Genomic DNA, 23,838 nt, shown 5'->3' on the forward strand with positions numbered 1-23,838 from the left:
CTCCATTATCACGACTTTGTTTCAGGGCAGATATAATAGGAATTGCTCCTATGTCTTCTCACTTGCTTTCATACATGTGCTCCACTGTATTTATGTTTAAAGTTCTCAAATCATAAAAGCACATGCTTTGCCTAGGTTCATTTCTCCTGAACAAAATTTCATGAATCACTGTGCTGAAGATCAGGCTGTCACTATTTGACAGTGCTGTTTTAAGGAGGGTGGATGGAGACAATGCACAGCGAACCAGCCTTTCACTAGACATTCCTAACTAGTGCTCATCCAAAAAAGGTCATATGTCAGTACCTTCCAAAACGACCGATTTAAGCCTTCCAAAAATTACTCCTATGAGTGTTTCTTGATGTGTAACATTTACAGTAAAGATATAGATGCATTAGGGAAATGAAACTACTTGGTAAAGGTTAGTTAAAGGTCACCAAAATGGTGAGAAAAACCAGCATTTACTATTTGTAGTAGACAGGACACAATCCTATAATGTCTATGTCTACACTTTTTGTACACATAGCCAGTCGCTTTCACCATTTCCTTTAAACATTTTTTGCAGCAGTATAACAATGTCATGCTACATCTGTCTTTGCTACTGAGAGAGGACAATTGTTATGTGCACAGTCACAAGATACTGCTAGTCAGGAAAACACACACACAGGTTGAACATAATGAGAAATGCTTTTGTTTTTCTGGTGAAATATATTGTTGGTACCCTGAATAGTACAGCAGTTTGCCATTTACAGGTCAGTCACAAGAAAGCCACTTCAGCCCTTGCTTTATCTACAGTACTCTTTCACCAGACTGTAAGACACACACATACCAAAAATATATTTCAGACCAGATAAAAACACTATTAATCTGATGTTCCTTTCTAAGACTGAAGCTATTTTAGAGATGGTCGTGACTAAAAATAAGACACAGAACACTTGCTGTCTCTTTCCTGAGTGTATGAGGATATACTGTATGGAAGCTGTTGCCTCTCAGCAGCTCTTGCATAACAGGCCAACAGATAAATAAATATTTAATAGATGTGCGTATTGGTTGGTTTGGGCTCACTGTGTGTTCGGTTTATAAAGGGGTATCTAGGGGGAAAATCTGAGATTTTTTAGCAACATTTGTTAATTCACAGTATGTAGATTATCATATTGCTGTTTTGTTTCCCAGAAGCAGATCTAATAAAAGAATAGTAGTTTAAGCGTAAGAACAAACACATATTGATCCCTGTGAGTCTTCAACCTACTCTTTAACTGCTGTGAAATTACATATTTGCTCTCAAAAGTTGTGGAGGAGGAATACTGATGAAAAACTGACAGAGAAACCCCACATTGTATCATATATGGGAAGTGAGAATCTTTTTTTTTTTTTTTAAATAATCTCCTCCTAGCTTTTTATTTTAAATTACTCAAACACATTGCTCTAAGAAGAGCAACTTCTTGGGGCAGTGTCTAATGAAGTGACAAAGAGCAGAAAATGCACATAGCTGTGTATTGATATTTTCAGGTTGGTGGGCTATTATTCAACCCTCTGCCCCCTTACAATTTAGATAAAGGTATAGCTATAGGCATAGAATAAAACCAGACAGCCATCTGTCCAAAAGTTTGAGAAAAGGCATGGGAAAGTATCGAAAGAAATAGTCATTGTAACTTGTTTTCTAGTTGTTTGCAAGATCACCATAGAAACTACTCACAGTCACACAGTGCCATGACTATAATGTTGTGAAAATGATTAAAATAATCAGAAAGACCACATTAGTGAAACTGCACTTCCCCATTGGCCTTGTATAATTAATTTGCTGTAACACAATCAAGCTGTTGGATTGGAGATTTACTTGAACAGAGGCTTTTTGTTTGTGCTTCACTGCCTGAGGGTTGAAGCTCCATATGTTTCATGTAGAGCAGGGTCATCCGTTGACTGCGCAGCCGATTAGCTATTGGCTCTGTAGAGAAGGAACAATACAAGGATCAGCACAGTAGCTAGGGCCTGGGTTGGAGCTGAGATGGGGGGGAGAGGGGGAGAGGGGAGAGAGAGAGAGAGAGAGAGAGAGAGAGGGAGGATATGGGGAGATAAGCCCTTTGTTCACCCACACGGGTTATAAACATTGAGCCACTTTTATTTAATAGACTTGATAACAGGCGTTCATTGAGGCTGCCGGGAAGCAAACGGAACAAACAAGAGCCTCATACTGGTGAATTCTACCTCTTGATCTGATGCCCTGCTGTATAACTAGACATGTTGCCAAATTCATGCTGCAATGTTTATATACACACACTGTAATACAGTATACAGGCTACCTCCCACAGCATAATATTGATTTTATGTGTTCCTGTTGCCTATATTTATGTTGTTCACTTCCAATCAGTGGTGTGCCTAGATACTGCTAAACTGTTCAAAGCAAATACATACAGCATAATAATCTGCCAGCTACACTGCTATCTACATCTTTTATATCTGACAAACATAAAAGACTAAATTAGACATATATTTAATATGTATGAACCCATCTATCCTTTTATCAGAAAGCCCTCTCTCTTTTTCCTGCAGCGTCCCCACATTCCATGGCCTGCAGGAAGATATACTGAGCAAGCTGGCCGACGTCCTTGAGGAGGTAAGTGCCTTGTTCCTAAGCCTGTGACATCTGCAGCCCACTCCACACATCTAACTATATGTCCGTTCCATACATTGGTTATGGTACTGGTATCATTAATAGAAGTGTAATAGTGTAAAAGTGTAATAGAAGTGTTAACAAAGTGTGCACAATTGGGACTTCAGAGCAACTGTTGCTCTTAGTATGTGCTCAGTGTGGTGATGTTGAAGTAAATGGTTGAACTACCAAGAGTAGTTAATATTGCGAACCTGTTCAGGAATTCAGTATACTGCTTACAGAAGCCATTTCAGCTTTCAAAGGGGGTCAAACAGTCTAAGCAAGCTGAGGCACATCATAGACCTTTTTATTTAATGCTGTAGGGCGACATCCATTTTGACTTAAATGTCAGCATAGTAACCTACTTCAAGCACTTTAAAAAGTTTTTATTTTTGTTTGTGTTTTTCCTACCATTTTTTTTGTGTGGCAACCATAGTTTTCCATTCATTTATGAAGACATGGAAATCCCCCGTCTGTTGTGTTAACTATCAAAATTAAGATGTTCTATTGTTGTAATACTGTAATGTAGTTTAAGTGGAGCCTGATTTGAAAAGTCTGCACTGAATTACCTCATAGCAATAATATAATTTTAAAAAAAGGTTAGTGCAGACTGTTTACATTGAGTGGATTACAAAACTCAAGCTTCAAGAGACTGCTAATTGATCTTCATTCCATAAGTAAACAAATGAAAACCAATGGCTGCCCGGAAAGCAGAAAAATACATTCAGAAACCTAAAACACTGCAGCATGTTTTGCATAATTTTCGGCAGTTGTGATATGTGATTTGTCATAAATGCACTGAGACATGCAAAATCACTGGTATGTTCTTTTACCTGCAGTTTTGCAGAATGTTTTTGTCACAATGCTGACCGTCTGCATTTTGAGATGTCTCTCAACATCACATTTTCTACCCATCTGCACAGCACTGTGATGTTTTCTCCAGCATCATTTAGTTATGCAAACATATTCTCAGGGTTACAACCAATGTTGTAACCCTGAAAACCCAGGGTTAAAGTTGAAGTTACCTCACCAACCACAAATCCTGCTTCGTAGCACAGGCCTCAGATCCCATTGGTTTAAAAGAAAAGATTAAGAAACTGCCTTACAGGCATCAATGCAATATGCTGACTATTGTTATGCTTAGGAACCTGTACACAGACATCTCAAACCTGTAACAAGTTACTTTCCAAACAATGAAAGTGCAGCAAAGATGGTAGCACACTCCCTGTGCCATTTGTGAAGTGTGTTTCACCTCATGCAGCGAAAATGTTTATTACCCCGGTAACATGAACATGAACGTATGTTAAAAGGACTGTATTCATAATTGAAAACCATCTCAAATTACGACTTAAAAAAAAAAAAAAAAAAAAAAAAATACATTTAAGTTAAATCCCCACTTTTCTTACACCACGTCACATTTCCTGAATCTTCACAGACTTAAAAAGTATTGTGGATTTGCATTGCAGTGGATGGCCTTACACATTGTTTAAAAGTTTTTATTTCTGGTCACTGAGGGCAAAATATACACCGATCAACCACAACATTAAAACATAGATACACACTGTATATATACACCATTCAGCCAAAACATTAAAACTGATAACTGGTTTTAATGTTGTGGCTGACGGTTGTATGATTCTGATTTGCCCAACATGTTATCATTTCATATTTGCATGGCATCATCATAGTTATGAAATTCAAACAATAAGATTTGATTTATTCATATAAGTTAAAGAATGGAAAAGCTGTCCTACACATTCTATGGTCCTTCTCTGTTCATTGAGGAAAAGTAAAAACATATAATCAAGGTTTTCCTACCAGTGCAGATCCTGCAGAGGCAGAATGAGGTTAATGAGTCCAGTCCGTTTTACAAGTCGTTGGTGCGTGAAAGATATTTTCATTACAGAAGTAAAATTCGGATATCACCTATAAAAAAAATAGAACTAAAATTAGTTTCATAATATTCAACCTTGTCTTGCCATGTTCGAGACGTCTTTGTAAACTTATAGGAATGCGCCTATACACTCTTGCCTACTCTTTTTTAGCATCAAAATAAATATTAGCTCAATTACAGCGCTCTTTCCAAACGGATTATCCTCACGAAAAAACAGAAATATCTGTTGTTTGTCTGCGGTTGCAGGCAACAAACATCTTTTAGCGGCGTTCACTTGTAGCTAACTTAACGTTGAGCTAACGTTTTTAAGATACGTTATCTTTTAGCAGCGTTAGCTTGTAGCTAACTTAACGTTAAGCTAACGTTTTTAAGCTAACGTTTTTCTTTGCTACAGCTGGCTAATAATGGCGACTAAATATTCTGGTGATAATACTCCTACAACTCTACATAACCTAACCCTCCGCTCCTGGAAGTTTCCAGGCCAGCACAAGCTGAAACTGCTCACGCCGACATTTTACGCCCACCAGCTAAACACGGAGGATCATTCATATCTTTAGTGCTTTATGTTCGCGTTGGCTAAATTACAACTAGCTTGGCGGCGACGGTCGTGGCAAAGTTGACGTGCGCGGGTGAATGTCCGGGTGTGCGACTGTTGAGTCGCTCAGTGGAATCTCCCGTACCCCCCCAACCCCAACCCAACCGCCACAAGCGCACAAATACAGGTATGTGGCCGTTTTGTAGAGTTAAAGCTAGAAGGGTCTTGTGCCATGTGATCTCTGTATATTTTTATTATGTCCGACTTGACAGGAAAGTTTAATTGTGGTGTAAGTCAGACACTCGGTGTCTCTGTATTACAGTGGCTAAATTATGATTAGCAAAATCAACACTAGTGATTGCCGAGATTAATGTAACCCGTTTTCCCCATCTTGTTACTAAAATGCGCTCATAGCCTTCATTAGTGATGATGCTGTGTTCGCTATGGAATAATTTGCCCAAACTGCTTCACTCGTCAATAACTAAGTTTGGGATAGAAATGTCATTGCAGACTTTATAGAAGAGGAAATCAACGTGTAACCTGTGAAGCGTCATATTTCAAACGCCTATGGCCCAAATTGATATGCACAAACTTGAAAATTAAAGCCAACAGACTGATGTGAAGATACACAAATAATGTCCCCAGGTGTTATTATAAATAGTTAGCCTAGCACGGCAACTTGATAAACATACACATAGATGTCATGTAACACAACTGTACCATGTTTCTACCATTATCATAAACACACTGATGGATATTGTACCACTGAAAAATTTGCATATGAACATAGTGTTATGGTTAGAAAGTTACACTGCTGTGTCACTGTATATTTTTTTTGCATGGCAGTATGCATTTGTCAGTGCCATAGCACAGTGGCCAACACCATAATGTATTATTTATAGCATAGTCAATAACAAGTAACATGATTTGTAGCAAGGAATGTATTGTGGTGAAACTGAAAACACCATGGCACTTTTCTGTAAGCTGGTGAAAGTAAAATTGACGATAATAAATCAAGAGAAGCAGTTCCGTACAGCAGGCTGAATCGGCTGGGATATTGAAGGGCAGGAGAACCGAGAAAAGGAAATCTATGGGCTTAGACATACCAACCTTTATGGCAGAGTACAACTCCATCAAGGAGAAGAGAGGTTTTTCGGAAAGCAGATTAGCCGTCCCAGCAAAACAGTGTCAGAGCCTGAAAGCGTAAAGTCGGGGAAACACGATTAAAGGGAACGGAAGGGAATGGAAGTAAACAAAAAGTAGTTTCACAAATTTTGGAATTAAAAAAAAGAAGTACGTTAAGTATGGCTCACTCCTTACGCTCGGGTTTAACTAATTTGGAATATTTTATCAAGGATGTAAAACCAAGGCCTAGATGATACACCTGTAGTGACCCCTCTTTCACCAGAGCCATTTGAAAGCTGCAAACAGTTTTGGCAGCAATTAAATCGATCATTTAGGTTGTGTTGAGCGCTGACGTGAGAGTGAGCTGAGACACGGCACAAAGCTAATAGTAATGTTGACCCTTTGAAAATTACATGTTTGCATGACGTACTGGACATGTCTATTAATGTACTCTGATTAATGTGTTTGCATTGTTGGTTGAGGGAGATGTTAGTATTGGAATTGACTGGATTTGCATTCATCAGCTTTATAGACAAGGCCAGTGGCAAGCTTGAAAGTAGTGTTAAAATAATTCAAACTTCTTGACAACTGCTTTGATTTATCCCTTTGCTGTCTCCCCCATAAACAGCCAGTCATTTCTGTGTGGTACTTGACCTGACCTGTCCAAGGTTTTGTCTGTTTTCAAAAATAAGTTTGAGTTTTTACTTGTATGTTCAGAGGTTTTGTAGTTTGGTGACGCCGGGTCACGTACTGGTTAAATCCATCATGCTGTCCTTTTTCTTGTCCTCTGCTATAATAGATCATTTTGGTCTGTGATTGATTTTTGATTAGTTAGATCTAGCTAGTTTTGTCTGTCCTCAAAGACATGCTTGAGAAAAAGGCCTACATTATATAAATAAATAAACCTGAACTAAACATCATAACTGCAACCTACTATTAACTAGAAGCTGTGCACAGCAGACATGAATCATACACGCACTGCTCAGTGGGAAGTGAGACCTAAGGTACCTTTCCTGGGTAAAAGGGTGTGAGAATAAAAACCTGGCAAATGTCAGTCACAGTGTTGAATCTGCGTATGATCCAACAGGAAATACTGAGCCATGTCTTCCATCTAGACTTGTGGGCTGAGGTGCAGCATATTGCTTATTTTTGCTGGGAAAGTCATAATCCCATTAGAACTTGTAAAATGAAAAACAAAAACTGATACATCTTAACCCGTGGTCTTTATCAAGGTTTGCCAGTGACTTCCTGTTCTTGTGCTATGGTTTTGTAGAACCTGACGTAACTTCATATCCAGTTGTCTCTGTGGCACAAGAGGTTTTTCCACATCATATTAAGTCATGTCACATCATACATATTACTTCACTATACCCTAAAAGCAACTGTCCTTGGAACAGATGCATTCCTTATCCACTGAAGGTTATTTTCAACACAAGATGTGAATGTGAGCGCAAAAGTGTTTTTCTATCTATGTGTGTAAGCCTTGTGTTAGACTGGCGACCAGTCTAGAATGTGGCCTATTCGTTGCACGCTGGGGTAGGTTCTAGTACACACAACCCTGAATAGGATTGCTGGGTACAGAAAATGGATTGATGGATGGACATCCTGTAATAATTTTACTCTTGGAAAGGAGCTACAGCAGTAGAATTTGTTTATTTATTCATTTTCTTTACCTGCTTATTTATATTCAAGGTCGCAGAGCATATCCAAGCAAGCAGTGGGTGGAAGGCAGAGAGACACCTTGGAAAGCTTGCTAGTCTGTGGTATTAACAAGAGAAAAATCTAATTGGGATTTATTTCACTGCGCGAAATTCAACCTTACTTTATTTGAAGAGTGCTGAGTGTCTCACTCCCAATGTGAGAAGAATCATAATATGCCGGAATAAATCTTCTCTTCTATTCCCTTCTCTCTTTTCCTCTCCTCTTCTCTTCTCTTCTTCTTCTGACAGACACATTATGAAGACGGAGAGTACATCATCAGGCAGGGGGCCAGAGGAGACACCTTCTTCATCATCAGTAAGGGAAAGGTGAGAACAGTGCCTCTAGCCTACCACCAAAATAATCATCACTGACATGACAATGCAGGGCATCAAGCCGCACACGGCAAAAGACACCTGTCTTTGAAGCAAAGTGGTAGTATTTTTGGGTGGGCGTTGGCCGTCATCAATCATCTCAAGATAGTGAGAGGAGAGACAGAAGTGCCGCCTCTTTCATCATCTCTTGGGCTGCAATGGGAGCATTTAGAAAGTAGAACGGAGTCACTTTCATTTCAGCTTTCTGTCATCAACACTGGCTTTCATCCAGAGCAAAGATGACGCACTGTCCCCGTCCAGCATCAGCACTGTTGGAGGGCTTTAATGTGCTTGTATTGTTAACATGCTGTGATACCTACATGCCCACCACTCTTCCTCCTCATTTTCTCCCTGCTTGTCATGTTCATCTTCTTAATCAGTTTCCTGTTCCTCCTTTCAGACTTACCTCTGCTCCATCTGACACTCTTCCTCATCATCGTTACAAACATTTATCAATAAGATACTGTAATTCCCAGAGTTTCTTAAATCCACAAAAGGTAAGATTTAAACGTGGCTTAGTTAAGATTTCCAAAGCAGAAAATTGGAATAATAGGAGACTAAAATCCCAGTAATTGAAACAAATTCACTGCGTTTCTCAATAGTACACATGTCCAGGACGTAAGTGTTATTGTAAAGGATGAAGATACATTATGTTTCCTGTCTTTTTCTACTCTCCATTGACTCGAAACAGATGCAACCCAATTGCACAAGGTCAGCACAACTACGTCACACACATATAAGCTCATGGACATGGAAAAAGACATGAAGACACGCACGTAGACACACATGCACACTGACCTTATCGATGCTTTCCGCTTGGCTATTTACACAAATCACACATTGTTTTTATCTAGACCGCAGACAGTGCACTTTGTCCAGAGGACATTCCACCAAACCTGGGCGTCTCATAACACACACGCACTTCCTTCCTTTTCGAAGTCCCTCCCTTCCTTTCTTTGCTTTTTTCTGCTCTTTCATGATCATATTAGATCATGAATAATTATGCTATCACTCAGGTGTAGACAACATTACACTGCGCTGCGGCTGGATATGCTGCTACACCTGCGCAGAACTGACTAATGGATGAAGATAAGATCCTTCAATAGGTGAAACGGCCGTCTCCATTCACTTCCTCTAAAATCTACTCAAGTGCCATCACTCTGATTTGTAAAGTCTAGCGGCACAGCACAGTGCCATCGCTCACATGTCATCTGGCTAATGAAGTGGTCAGCGGTGCCTCCAAGATCCTGCACAGAGATGTCACCTGTTTGTAACAGACTACCCATGCATGAGATATATTACCTACCTTATACATCACCCCTGCTTTCTTCCGTTGTGTTCCGTCCTCCTCCCTGTCACACTACTCTTTTCTTTTTAAAAATTTCCTGTTCTTTCACCAGGTTAATGTGACCAGGGAGGATTTGCCCAATGGAGAGCCCGTCTACCTGCGCAGCCTCGGAAAAGGCGACTGGTTTGGAGAGAAAGCACTGCAAGGGTAAGATTGTTCCTAATAACACTGCCTCTTCCAATTTAAATCTTCTGTTTCTGTCTCCTTCACTGTCACCTGCTTTCCCTCTCATTTACACTCACAACCTGTCTTTAATATCCTTCCTCTTACACTTAACATGCATCTATTCTTTCTAATTTGCTATCCATCAGCTTCCAGCTCTTATCTGTCCCTATTTTTTCCCCACCACTCACTCTTCTCCACAGGCTTGATAACTAGCTAAATGTTTGGAGATGCTTAAAGCTGGGCACACATTACACAATTTCAGGCCTGATTTACTATAGCGGTTCCAGACACGTTGAGATCTGACAAAAAACTCTCTGAACCCTAGAAAGCTTGTTATGTTTGAGCAGATCAGAAACAAAGAATCTAAACTGTCATAGAAATCCTTTTTTTTTTAAAATCCGTTTTAATTTTTTCCTGCAACTCAAAATATGTAAAGGCAATTTTTAGGCAGCATACATTTTTTAATGATTGGTTATGTAATAGTATTCCTAGTTGATACTATATAAACAGCATAGGTATCCAGACATGCAGATATTTTACCTCCAATACTCTTTGTAGAAAGTACAAATGAGAGCACAAACAATTACTTGGACATGCTCTTCATTCCATATTTTTTCCCCAATCAAAAGAAAAAAAAGTGTTTATGTTAAAGTGAATGGAGATTCCTCACAATTACACCAAGTGACAACCTGTCTGTGCTATATTTTGCACACAGCTATGTCACACAGACAAGAAACTAAGGCGAAGAAAAGTCATTTATTGGCAGTGGTTGTTTTGCCTTTTCTTTTATTTCCTGTCTCGGCTGCCAGAATATAATGGTATCAAGTTCATCTCCATGCTGTCCTTGACTGTAATACTGAATTTTTACCCTGTTTGTATAATTTTTGTGAACATTTTCTGTGAAATGTGTGATCATAGTTGCTGTTACTCACACAGCATCTCATGGCGATGGGCATAAACCTGTAATAAGTAGATGTAAGCCAAGCATGCACAGTCTCCAGCATTGCACACAGCTATTCTACACTGTGTAAGCCTCTGCCAGGAACAAGAGTTCTGACTGTGATGACGTACTGAGGCAAGTTTGAAGTAACCAGGCTGTATATACTGTAGGGATCAAATGATTCACAGCTACTGCTAACATTTGGTGCCATCAAATACTTTCACTGAAAGATAACTTCAGTGTAATAAAAATATTTTATCTGGTTTCTGGCATCAACAACCATTGCCGTGCTGCTGTAACCCTGCTGTTTGTCCTATCTTGTCATGACTGTGCGCCTCGATAGACAATGTATTATTAAAACAGAGGGAGGTTAGAGACAGAAAATAGTCTGAAGTGCTTTACGTCTCTGAGGGGTCAGGTAGAAATAGTGAACATTTGCATTCATGCGTACACATTTTCATGTGGGCATTTGAGCGCATGCTTGTGTACAGCCAATAGCATCAACATGAAAAAAAATGGAGATGTCGCCATCTTGTGGTTACTGAAGGTGAAAACCACCTCAAATCAGCTCTCAAGCTCTTAACAATCACACCTCAAGAGCACATTATAAAGACATCAAAACACAAAGAAACCCAAGTCGAACCAGTGCAGTGTCCTGTGAAAAATAAATTGCAGCTCATGTGTCGTCAAAACACACTGTAAATCATTAGTTTAATTTTCCAAAGGAACACAGTAAATACAAAATGTCATATTCAGTCAACAGCTGGAACTGCACAGATGGTTGGGCTTTCCCCATATGTTGAAGCTAATGACTATAGGATATAAAAGATGACTGAGCATTAAAATGCATGTGGGACATCTGAGGCACGGGAAGCTTGATCTCTTGGCAGGTTGTTCCAAATAGAAATTTGATCCTTTTTACACTAATGAGATGTAAGAACTAGCTGTTTGATCTATGACACCATGACCCGGAGTACTAATTTATTATGGATTGAGCAGCTGAGCTACTTTTGTGTTTGAGCTATTTTTTATATTTTCTAGGAATTCACTGGTTTCTGGTAAGCATGGTTGAAATTACGTAAAAGACCAACTACAAAAATGTTGATGTATCTCCCTGAGGACACTGTGTGTACACACATATATACTGTATAAGCCTCTATATAGTAAATACATGATATACCACATATATCTTTGAATGTATAATACCTTAATAATGTTTCCCTGAATCAGATTTCAAGTGGTGTGCAGTTTTGAAAAGCTTTTCAAAGCACCTTCAACAGCATATCAGGCTTTATATAATCAAGAAAACCATCTCTTTTGTACATCCGACTAAAGCAAAGTGTTCTCCCCACCTCAGCATCTGCTTGGTACTGTTATTATCTGTTGTCAGGAACGCCTTTTGTCTTGGAGTGTCTTGAGCGAGAGAAGCCTGTTCAGCTACACCTTTGATGGTCAAGCGTGTCTCACAAATTCGAACCAGGCTTTTGATCAGAGGGCTCTTCTGTAAGGCCATCGTTCTAATTAGAAGTTAACTGTGTGTGTCCTTGCTCATGAAACTCAATAGCCCCCACTCAAAGGCTACTCTGTACATCTGAAAACGTTGCCTTTGATCTGTGAGAACAACATATTTACAAATCAAAGTCGGTTCTCCTGCCAGCCATGATGGTTTGTAAAAGCTTTTGTGAGTGCTGTTTTCTGATATGTGTGTTTTAAAGTATCCGTAGAAATATCAGATAACATGTTTTTCCCTAAAGGATTTGTGTATGTATAGCCCTGACTGGATACTACAGTACATATGTTTCTCATCCCAATAGGCGGCTATTCCGGGAAAAGATGGACCTCAAGTTTGAAACTGTTGTTTGGGCGTAGCCAACAACATATCTGATGTCACATTCTTCCTGTCATGGTGAGGTGTGAACTTTCAGTTGAGGTGAAAGTTAGCACAGAAAATGTGTTTGTGTATGTGTGTGTTCCAGTAGAGGGAATGGAGAGATTGTTAAAAGAAAAGGTGTAACGTCACTGACAGAAATGTGATTGTGTCAGTGTCAGACCAACTTCAGCCCTCTGATAAATCTTTGTCAGAGCTTGTTTTAGTATGGGTGTATTGGCACGGGTACCAGTTTTTACTTATTGGTGGCAGGGTTTACAGCTCTGGAATTAACACAACAGCCTAAGATTCTCTTGTTTCAACAGCGTCACCTGTGATATGAACAGTAGAATTACCACACCACTGCAAGGGACACGCTACAAGGTTTTTAGCCACGCTAGCAGCATGGCTCTAGGCATGGTCACCACTTCGATCCAGATTGAAACTATCTTAACAATTTTTGGATGGATTGCCATGAATTCTGGTACACACACTGATATGCCCCCTGGGATGAATTGTAATCACTGGTGGTGATCCCTTAATTTTTCGTCTGGTGTCATCATCAGGTCAGTTTTTCAAGTTTTTTAATTTGTCCAATACGTCAGTTTATGATGACTAAACACTTGAAAAATGATATTCCCATCAGCCTCAGCTGTACTTTGTGTTTATCATACTTGTTAAACATCAGGAGTTAATGCTGTGATTATGAGCATGTTAGCGTGGTGATGATAAAATTTTAGCTCAGCCTTTAGTACAGCATCATAGAGCCGATAGCATGATCGCAGTGTCTTGTTACCTGGTCCGTGCACATGCATTTATTTTATTGGCCATTGCAACACATTGCTAGTTGACATGGCACTGTGTTGCAGCAAAGGCAACATTTGCCAGAGTTTGCTATGATGGTATCCCTGCCTTACCAACACAGTGGTCTCACTGAAATCACAGCATGAAAATCATCTACCAAAGAGCTTTTTTGAGAACACTTGAGAAGTATCTGAATCCCATGTTGACTTTTTTATTTTGGAAACATGCACAATTGTGTTGTGATGCAGTTATGAACAGGGACTGTTCTTTCAGAGTTTCCCACAGGCCAAAAATGTATTTTATGTGTTGGAACCCAAGGGGGGATGGGGCAGCTGAAAACAGCAGTCAGTACTGAGAGGCAGCTCTAGCTAGAGCCCTGAATTCACAAAATAACTAACAATTTCACAAGAATGTACCAGTCTGGCAGGATGATCTGTCAACCGCATGTTCAAGGAAAGATTTGGGAGAAATAGTAAATACAAACACTACCACAAAGGGTTTGTTTTTAGGCAGGCCATTTAAATAAATTCTATAGTCGAGAAACACTGGTTAACAGTTGCTGTGTTCATGTGCTTGTGGCAAGGTCAGACATCTGAGACTTGAGAGCAACCTTTCGACATTATCCTTTTCACAATGTCCATGCTTGGTTATTCTAATAACATAGCTTGTGAATGAAAATAATGCTCAGCAGCTAAGACTTAAATCTTGGATGTTGGAGCTTGAAAAAAGGAACATGAATGCACCAATAAGGAAGTGCTTTTAAAACAGTCTTAGTTTTCATTAACCAAAGAGAGTGGCTTCCTGGAATAGTAAGAAAAATATATTCATTAATGTAAACATGTACGATATGCCTTAGAAAGTGGTCATATTCTGCAGTTCTGTAAGAAATGCACAATTTTTAGTTAATGGGGAAAAGCTGCACAAACATTGGCACAGTCATATACTTAACTACTTTAATGCCAAAGCACAAATCATTGTGTTTCCCACAGCCACCTCTTGTTCTTGCCCCAGTCCTGACCCCGGCTTACTTCCCTCACTACAGCCCGTAGCTACTGCCCCGCTCTCAGCCTCCAAGCCTGTGCGTTATTTTCATAACCCCCTTCCTGGGACACCAGATCACTGTCCAATTACCAGGTTCATTTCAGACATCTACTGGAAATCAACACCACAGGCTTCCTCCTCTGTAAGTCCAAAGGACATTCCAGACACAGCATGCAGCTGCTATTAGTGTGGCTGTGCTTGTGCACGTGTGTGTACGTGTGTCTGTTTTCCAATGCATTTCTTGTTGCGCTGCAATTAACAAGTGCAGAGCCATTTTTGGCTTAGTGGATGACTTAGGCTCAGCAGTGTGCAAATGAATCATTCTGACAGATATTGTTTAGTGCTTGTGTTTCACGTAGAACATCACTAGTATCAACGCAATGGCACACTAGGTTCTTTACCTTAGTTACAGTCAAGCAGCGGGGGACAGGTGTAACAAGCTGCTCTCTAATATGAAACCCTTGAGGTCTCTTAAGGATGATTCATGCTTACGTAACCACTATTTCAGTATAGCTCAAAGTGTTGTGTTGTTTTGTTGTATCACCATGGTTAGTAAATGTCACAAACACTGTACACAAATTACCTCATGTAACAGATTGTGGGTGTTGCTGTAGCCGTAGCTCATTATCACTGATGAAAAAACTGACGGGTTTGTGTGTGTGTGACCTACAATCTGTTAAAACGTTGTGTTAAAGTGAGTATAAATGTAATTTAAAATTGGTTAAAATACTTCCATTATCGAATTATCGACTAATGACTCCTCAACATTTTCAATGAATATCTCTATTTGTGAAGAGTGACTCTACGAAGTGAAAAGTGACTCTACAGCTGGCGGATTGTCACTGGCAAATTCATAGCTGGCACATTACAATCATTTGTGCATCAACAGTCCTTAACATTGCAAGATGACTCCCTCTTCAGCTTCTGATTATTTTAATAATCATCAGCTTAAACCTACGTTATGAGGGGCTCTTGTGCTTCACTGTATGACTTCCACCAAACCACCTATTCAATTTCTTAAATATAAGCAAAAGTGTGAAACCTCCTTCCCTCCTCATAATATTTGGAATGAATTAAGTAAGTCACCCTGTTGTGAGAACCTTTGCCTCAAGCTACATTATACAGTGTAAAAGACTGTGATGTGAACCACTGAGAATTCATTCCCACTTAGTGTCACTCATCTAGACTCTTGTTTCCCAAACTAATTATCACACAGTCAATAGTAACAACCATGGTGTAACAAATTGTCTTCATCCGAACTGGGACTTTTGTTATCCTTCCACCCATTAACCTGGTTATTAATGCTGTTAACTGCAAATAGTATTGGATGCTTTTGTAGGCAAACAGAAGAACAGGTGGAGCAGTGTTTTCCAGAGTATTGTGTTAAGGCCATGGATGCAGGTCATAGCTTTTTCAGAGGTGATTGAAATGCTGTGTGTGTTATGCTAGCCAGAGGGTCCCAACAGTCATATGTTAATATATCCTATCCCCCCTGACAAACACTGCCTCCCTCCCTTCTGCTCTCTTCTCCTTTGCAGTCCTCACCTTTCCAAATTTGTTGTTCCCCCACCAGCTGTGGCCTTTATTCAGCGGGGCAGCAGAAAGTCTGAGGCAGAGTGTGTGTTTGTATCTGTGTGAGTTTGTGCATGAGGAAGGGGGGTTGCGCATGTGTGTGTTTGGAGGAGGAAAGGCAGAGGGAGTTGACATAGCATGAGGAGGAATTGTCACCTCAGCTCATTGAAATAGGTTGCCATATGTCTGAGTTCGGATCAGACACAGAGAGTGATTGTCAGTTGCTGTTGCTTCAGCGGAATTGAATCAACTCTTTTCGAATCTAGACCAGAGCCTGTTTTAGCTTCTCATTTGCTCCTCATTGGGATATTAAATTCATCCAGAGTATGATCTTTTATTTCTTTTTTTTCACTTTGAAAAGATGGAGCACGAAATAATCTGCTTATGGGGCATCCCTCGAAGAGTCTCCTGTCTTTTTGTAGTATTTTAGTCTGCGTTAGAGTTTATAACGCTGCACTTGGATTGGAGATTTAAACACAAGTGCCACAGCAGTGTCTTCTGTTGGAGGGCTGCCCTGGGCAGTGTGCTGGTTCAGAGTTACAGCTTATCACCGTGGGACTCTGTGTGCAGAGCATTTTTCACAGTGAAGGATGAATTCTTGGGAAACAGACTCAGAGGATTCATGTGATTGGGGCGACTCCTCTGAAGAAGCATCATCATCAGAGGAAGATGAACTTGATGTCAAATATGATAAAGAGTAATGCCAATCATGCAGTGATGTGTGTTGCCTGTTGAGACTTATGTTTTCATTGCTTGCCAGTGTTATTGATGGAGTGAATCGAGTTGAATGAGACATTACTGAGGCCCTAGTATTTCGTTTTGCCTGGTTCCATTTTCATCACTCTGATACAAAATTTAAAATGAATAACGATGTGCGTTAATGAGGGCCACACAGTGTACGAATCAAATGTGCCAGTTTTGCTATTGTCCCTTACTGTCTGTGTGATCTTTTCCTACCAGGGAGGACATCAGGACGGCCAACGTCATTGCAGCAGAGGCAGTCACCTGTTTGGTCATCGATAGAGAGTGAGTATCAATAAAGTCAATCCCCAGAGAACGTAATGATTTTTTTTTACATTGTCTATCCATTTGTCTTTCTTTATCATTAAAAAGAAATTACCTGTGACAGCAGTACAAGAGCTCAATGAAAAAAATGAATGCAGCCTTGAAAAACTAGCCCACAAATTCTGCTTTGCTCACTATGGTCAGACAAGGACAATTTCTTGAAACAGGTTACATAAGTGCTAACTTTTAATGAGATATCAACACGAACCCACTTCTACACCTTACTGGATGAACACGGCACACATTTAGTTGCTTTCAATTTTCAACCTCGAAAAACATCAAGGCTCTTGTGGAAGTGTCAAATGTATCGTAAATAGTCACAATACATTCAATTTCCATTTTTAAAAATAGATTGTGCGTTTGCTGGAATATGCTTCATGTAATAACTGCAATGTCTAGTTTACAACAAGACTATGACTTTTGAAGGATGAAATAACATATAATTCCACTTAGAAATGTAAAGCTGAAATCAAAAACATTAAAACACACCCTTACTCACTTTGGAATTTGCTGCTACAGCTGTACTTGGTCTGGTATGACGAGGAGTTTATGGTAGCTAATGTTAGCTAATGTAAGCAAACGTAAGATAGATATTGCTGTTGCTGAGTCACTTTATTGACTTTATGACTCTTCCCTAATTGTTCTACTGTTATGCTACATTTTACTTTTGATCACTGAGGCTTAATTGTCACTTTTGGCTACAGTGGTCATCCATCAGCAAAAGTTACGTAGCCTTGCTTTAAATAGATGTTTATAAAGTTTGGGAGAAATCACGCTGATTGTTCCAGCTTCTGTGGTCAGGACTCAACTAATTCTCACGTAAATGTTTTCCAGACACAGACACAAAAAACTAAACGTATCAGATTTGGACTTGCTTTCTCAAGTGATGTCAGGAAGACAGGTGTAAAATGTATCCCAACTCAACTTGAGTAAAGAATTTAGAATTATACCAGATTTGTGCAGGAATGAATAACAAGGGCTGTTTTTTCACTGATGTTTGTCAGGAGATTATCAAAGAGCATAACTACATTTTTCAGCTTCACATTGTCCTTCACACTATCTCAGTTCAAACATTTGCTTTTTAAATTGCAATAACATAGCTTTTAATTTTATTATGACTTTAAAGGGTTTTTATGGTAAGATCATACTTAAAAAAAAATGTATATCCAAAGAAGTTTATATCAGGTCACTGTCTGAAGAAAAAGTTATTCTCTGAGCATCTCTGTCTCTATCATTGAGTCGTGTGGTGAGAATAGAGACAGGCGGGTTGGGCATGGGGAGGAGATGGTATCAGCTTACCCAGGGCCTCCCGCTGGCCTCAGGGAACACAGCAAGCACAAATGGGCCATCTTCCGAGCTAGCCGAGGGGATAGTGAGTGAGTCATCCAGCGTAGGTAATCACCGCTGCCATTCACTCTGCTTTTCATAGCAGCAAGCGGCTAATGGTTTCACAACCAACAAAAAGAGCTCATTGTGTGTGTGTGAGACACCCAGCCAGGCCAGTTGTGGCGTAGATGCCAGGTTGTTAGTATTTAAACCTTTGTGTGTCTGTGTGCATTTATGGCCATGCATGTGTGATTTGTTAAAAGGAAACATTACAGCTCAAGAGGTAAGATAAGGATAATTGCAGGAGCTGTGCTGGAGAAAAAGGAGGAGATAGAGACAGTGGGAAAGAGACAGGGAATAAAAACAAGCGGCAGGGAGTCACCGATTCAGTGCAATAGACACGGTAAGCAGCCAAACATTTTAAAAGAAAAGCTCAGCTCGGAAACAGTCCCAGCTCACAGGCATTATGGTCTCAACAGGAGAAAGCACCAGATGTATTGCGTCTTCTGTCTGACAGCTAGATGAGCGTTGCATGAAAACTGTCTCAGTTGCTTTTCCAGGAGGTTTGGATTCTTTTGCATAGGCGGCCATTCTTCAGAGAGAAATGAGCTAAAGTGTAGTTGTTATTTTTCACGTACCAGATCTCCCCACAAGTGCAACTTTAGAGGATTTTATTTCAGCAAGTTAGCCTATAATGTAGGTTATTATTCTGCAGTTAACATCTCATCATAATCTCATAATCTCATTTATTAAAAAATGTATGCGCAGCTACTACTGTTGTCTGGAAAATTCCCACTCCATCGCAGTCTGCTATCACACTGTTTCACACCTCTGGGTAGCTCTGTCTTCTCGTCCGTTCTCAGTGATTTTTAGAGGCTTGTCTTTAAAAGGAGACTGATTAATATTTAATTGTAACTGACATTGGTTTTTATGACAGTCTGGCCATATATTGCACCAGCTTCTCAGACAGATTGCCTGCAGTTTGCAAACTGCTTTATTTCCTCTTACCATAAGCTATTCATTGATTACATACTGTAAGTGGAGAATAGGTATATTACTTTAGGCTGGATATATTGTAGATCCTTGAACAAACTAAATGGTTTGTTCAAAACAGTTTCATTGTGTACTGTTTTAACATTTACTGTCTGTGTTGCAGTTCATTCAAGCACCTGATTGGAGGTTTGGAGGATGTGTCCAGTAAAGGCCATGAAGATGCTGATGCCAAAGCCAAGTAAGATAATTAGAGTTTATTATTATGCATGAATTAATGAGAATACCCACTATGCCAATGTATCTTATTGCTTTGTGCTTGAGGCTTGATTTCTTGTTTTGTTCGTCTGTTGTTTTAATCCATTCATATCACAAAATAGTTTTCACTTTCAGTAAACTTTTAAAACCGTGCGCCATATTCGTTACTACCTGCCAGTGTAAATATTTTATAAAGATATACAAAAAGATAAAACATGCCCTAGGTCGGCTGTAAATGTATTGTGCCTTTAAATCTGTTACATAACAAGACAATACCCGGATGGAAGGCCAGAAAGCAGAGGCTTTGACACCCGCCTCTATTTCTGGAGGAATTAATATGTAGTCTATTTGTCATCGCTATGGAAACAAGAGAATAGCACTATAGAAGGCACAGGGCACCTTGGCAGTGAGGTGGGCATCTTGGGGTTCAGACACCCACGTATTGGCATAATTTGATACCTCGCTCACTTGGTGCTATGTTATGAGTCAAGGTGAGGAGAAACAAGAACCCGGTAATGACAGATTAGAGAGAGTGAGAGAGCAAGAACGGCTTATCGCCACAGAAAGGTAGAGTCATCTTTACAAGTCAGTAGCATTTAGTCGCCAAAGAGCGGAACATAACTCCAGTCACTCTGCTGGACAGAGACACAGGAAACAAAGATGGGTGGTGGGGTGCAGTGGCTTTCCCCCAGCACTCAGCCCCAACATTAATGAATGCTCTGCCAGCAGATGCATGTGATGGAAAGAGACCTGCAGTGTGCAAGGAAGGGAAGCTAGTTTAAGATTGATTTTATGCAAGTGAACAACAAATAATGCTTTTGCATGACTATCATTTGTGACCTTGTCATCAACCCTGTTCTCTAAAGAACTTTACCTTAAAATAGAGCCACTCTCCCTCTGCTCTCTGAAATCTGTCACATCGAAGCCGTTTTTACCCTGATTAAGGTAGCTTTCCCTGCCGTGCGCTGTGTGTGTGTGTGTGTGTGTGTGTGTGCGCTGTGTGTGCGCGTGTGCGCGTGTGTGTGCGTGTGTCTTCTCTTGCTGGCACCCCCTGACCAGCAGAGCACATTTGTTTCTTGGTGAGGAAAGCCTGAGTCAGGGTCCCACGGTGATGGAAACTATCTGTAATTGGTCACAGCGGATAAGCACCGTGCAGCGGTACTGTAACTATTCAGCAAGCCACGGCTGCTCCCTTTGAGGTTGACAGGTCTTTTCTTCAAAGTCTACCTCCCTGCTATGTGCTTCATGCACACATTGTTTTTGACCAGGGCACTGCTTCTCCCTGCTGGAGGAGCTTCACATGAAGGAGAGTGAATACATTTGTCTTGGTTGTAATGTTTCAGTTGTATTTTACACACATGGCCTATGAGTTACAGCTCCAACCTAGAAATGCAACTTCCCTGGTTTGCATCCGTTAGGCTAATTGCTGATCTGTCTCTGCCCTCATGCCCTGCCATCTCTACTGTTGACTCTCTTATAAAGGCAGAATAAAGCCCAAAGCAATCATTTTTAGAACTTCTATTTCCTGGTGGTTTACCTGGATTAATATAAACTATCCTCTCATGGGCCAACAGCTGCTTTCGTTGTCTTTATTTTTATGATGAAATCGGTCTTGTTTTTCATTCAAACTGTCTTTAAAATGCCTCAAATCTAAGTTTATCTGAGTTGAGCAAGTGAGTTCAATATGCAGGAATTACTGGTAAATAAAAGTGACATTTAAAGAGAGTCAGCCTTAAGGTCAGAAATGCCATGCAGCCTGTCTCTTCTCTCCTCTCCCATGAGTCAGGCTAGACTGAGAAGAACCGGAGCAAAGGAAACGAGGATAATACCACTCACACACTCCCATATACACTCACACACACTTAGACACATGGGGATTGCATCATTTTATATGATCTCATCCGTTTACTGATACAGATTATCGCCCACTGGGGTGCTACTTGACCCACAGAGGAGCACTTTGTGTTGCAGTGCCAGTAATTGATTTGCCATGAAATAGTAATAAGTAACATGTTATTTCAACCTCATATAAGTGACCTCAAAATACATGTGCTATTTAACTTACCAGGGTTACATGACAGTGTTGGATGCAGCTCAGCTCTGTGTTAGTTTTCTTTCAAGGTCATGTTGTAGACATTTATTTAAGGTGGATGTAATGGCTCCAGTGCCACTGGGTCTGCTCACCAGTATCATATTCCTGTTTCGAACATCTTGTGTTTCAGCCATGGACATATATCTCCACTAATCATCAACTCGCCGAGAGCTCACTGTATGTGTCCTTGTTTAAGACACAAAGCGATGGGAAGTGTTTTTCCTGAAAGAAGATTATCCATTACAATTCACTGATAACTTCACCAGCTAGTTTCAGTGGTTCAGCTTTGAATGGCATGGAATTTGTATTCATCAGCTTATCTACCTTGATATGTCTAATATAGCAATGCTGCCATCTGCTGGCCTAATAATACTGTTACCATTAAACCTTTTTTAGAAAAGCTTCATTATGTAAAATGATCCCGTGATCCCTTTATATCTTGACAGAATTTGCAAGACCTCCTTCATTAACAGGACCGAAACACATGTCCACACCTCATAGTATTTGTGTGTGTTTTCCTCTGTGTGCGTGTACATGTCGGTCACCTTGACCTTTTTAATTATCCTGTCACACACAGTTAATTCATGTCCTCTCGGTTACTTCTCTCCGTCCTTTTCTTAAGCAGAGAGCATCTTGTGACTGGGTTTTCTGGGCCGGCTTCCAGATGATGGGAGGGGAGAAAAAGATGAAAGGATCACCTGAGAATCTCACATGATAGTAATAATGTGTGTGTGTGTGTGTGTGTGTGTGTGTGTGTGTGTGTGTGTGTGTATGTATATATATATATATATACATACTTTTTCTCCCCTCCCATCATCTGGAAGCCCATCATCTGTGTGTGTGTGTGTGTGTGTGTGTGTGTGTGTGTGTATGTGTATGTATGTATATATATACATACACACACACAAAGCAGGTTACTGACGGTGTTTCTCAGTAACACGTGAGGTTACCAGGACAGTGACTGTTTATTTGTGTGTGTGTGTGTGTGTGTGTGTGTGTATATATATACACACACACACACACACACACAGCATGTGCGACCACAATGCCCCCTACCATGCAACTTCTGGCTTGCAGTGTAACTGATGTGTTTGGTGGATCTTATGGAGTGAAAGTCCCTTTCCACATCTCAAATGGCCATGTAAGCTTAGATTGAAGTATGGCAAAAGTAGGTTGTCTCATTTGTCTTTTTATTTATTAAATTTGAATCCAGCACAGTGCTATTAAAATGAGTCATTGTTGAACTTACTTTCATGTAAATAAACTTAATCTCTATTGCTCCATTAGGAAAAATGCTGTCTTATCCAAGCTTGTAGAGGTATTTTTGATATCTGTCTGTTATTGGCAGCTGTACCTGTTTTTGTAAGAGAAAAGGCCTGATGTTGAGATGATAGTGTGTTCTGAGTGACCCAGAAAGGCCTGTCCAGGCTCAGATCTGTCCTAAGCCCACTGATCCAGAGACTGAGCTGATGAAACTCTGTCTGGATCAAACAATAACCAGAGAAGACATGGGGCATCTGGGGTAAGGGATGGACACGTGGAAACAATCCCTGCTGCCAGCATGTGCAGGTCAGCAATGGTATGTTGGGGTGTTCAGTGGCAGAGCCAAGGCATGTCTACAGAGCCAGCTGAGTAGTGACCAGTTCGTGTTTCGGACACCCTGTCTTTGTTCTTTCCTATCGGGACAGTTAGTCTGCGTTCAGAGGTCAGATTGGTTTGCCAGAGGACTAAATTCAAACACATCCTGTTCACTTGTTCATAGTTATACACTCCACACCCTCAATAACATCCTTGATAGATTACTATGAGTTAAATCCTCTAAGATTTGCAAACAAATGAGCTCAACGTGAGACGGATATTTTGTCTCAGGTTGTTGAAAGTGGATTATCTCTTCTTTCATCCTTCATCTCCTCTCTAATCCAGTTCCCATTCTTTCTTTTCCCCGCTTTTCCTGGCCCCACAGGTATGAAGCAGAGAACGCGTTTTTCTTCAATCTGAACCTAGCTGACTTCAACATCATCGACACTCTGGGGGTTGGTGGCTTTGGACGTGTTGAGCTGGTAGGAGGCACTGCACTGTGACAGTAAAATGAATGAT

General features: G+C 40.3%; 1 protein-coding gene across 3 annotated transcripts in view; it reads left to right on the top strand.

Moving 5' to 3' along the window:
• LOC120796378 (cGMP-dependent protein kinase 1-like) overlaps positions 1-23,838 on the top strand; it is a 77,070-nt gene that overhangs the window by 47,306 nt on the left and 5,926 nt on the right. For 2 of the 3 annotated variants that reach the window (XM_040139168.1, XM_040139167.1), the window contains exons 5-10: positions 2,548-2,611; positions 8,151-8,228; positions 9,674-9,768; positions 16,971-17,036; positions 19,558-19,632; positions 23,705-23,801. In XM_040139168.1, coding sequence (XP_039995102.1) covers positions 2,548-2,611; positions 8,151-8,228; positions 9,674-9,768; positions 16,971-17,036; positions 19,558-19,632; positions 23,705-23,801 — 475 coding nt within the window. Of the gene's footprint in view, positions 1-2,547; positions 2,612-5,242; positions 5,264-8,150; positions 8,229-9,673; positions 9,769-16,970; positions 17,037-19,557; positions 19,633-23,704; positions 23,802-23,838 lie in introns of those variants that run through there. The other variant, XM_040139169.1, reaches the window with a different exon arrangement.

This window comes from Xiphias gladius, chromosome 11 (genome assembly GCF_016859285.1).
Source record: "Xiphias gladius isolate SHS-SW01 ecotype Sanya breed wild chromosome 11, ASM1685928v1, whole genome shotgun sequence".
Lineage (NCBI taxonomy): Eukaryota > Metazoa > Chordata > Actinopteri > Istiophoriformes > Xiphiidae > Xiphias > Xiphias gladius.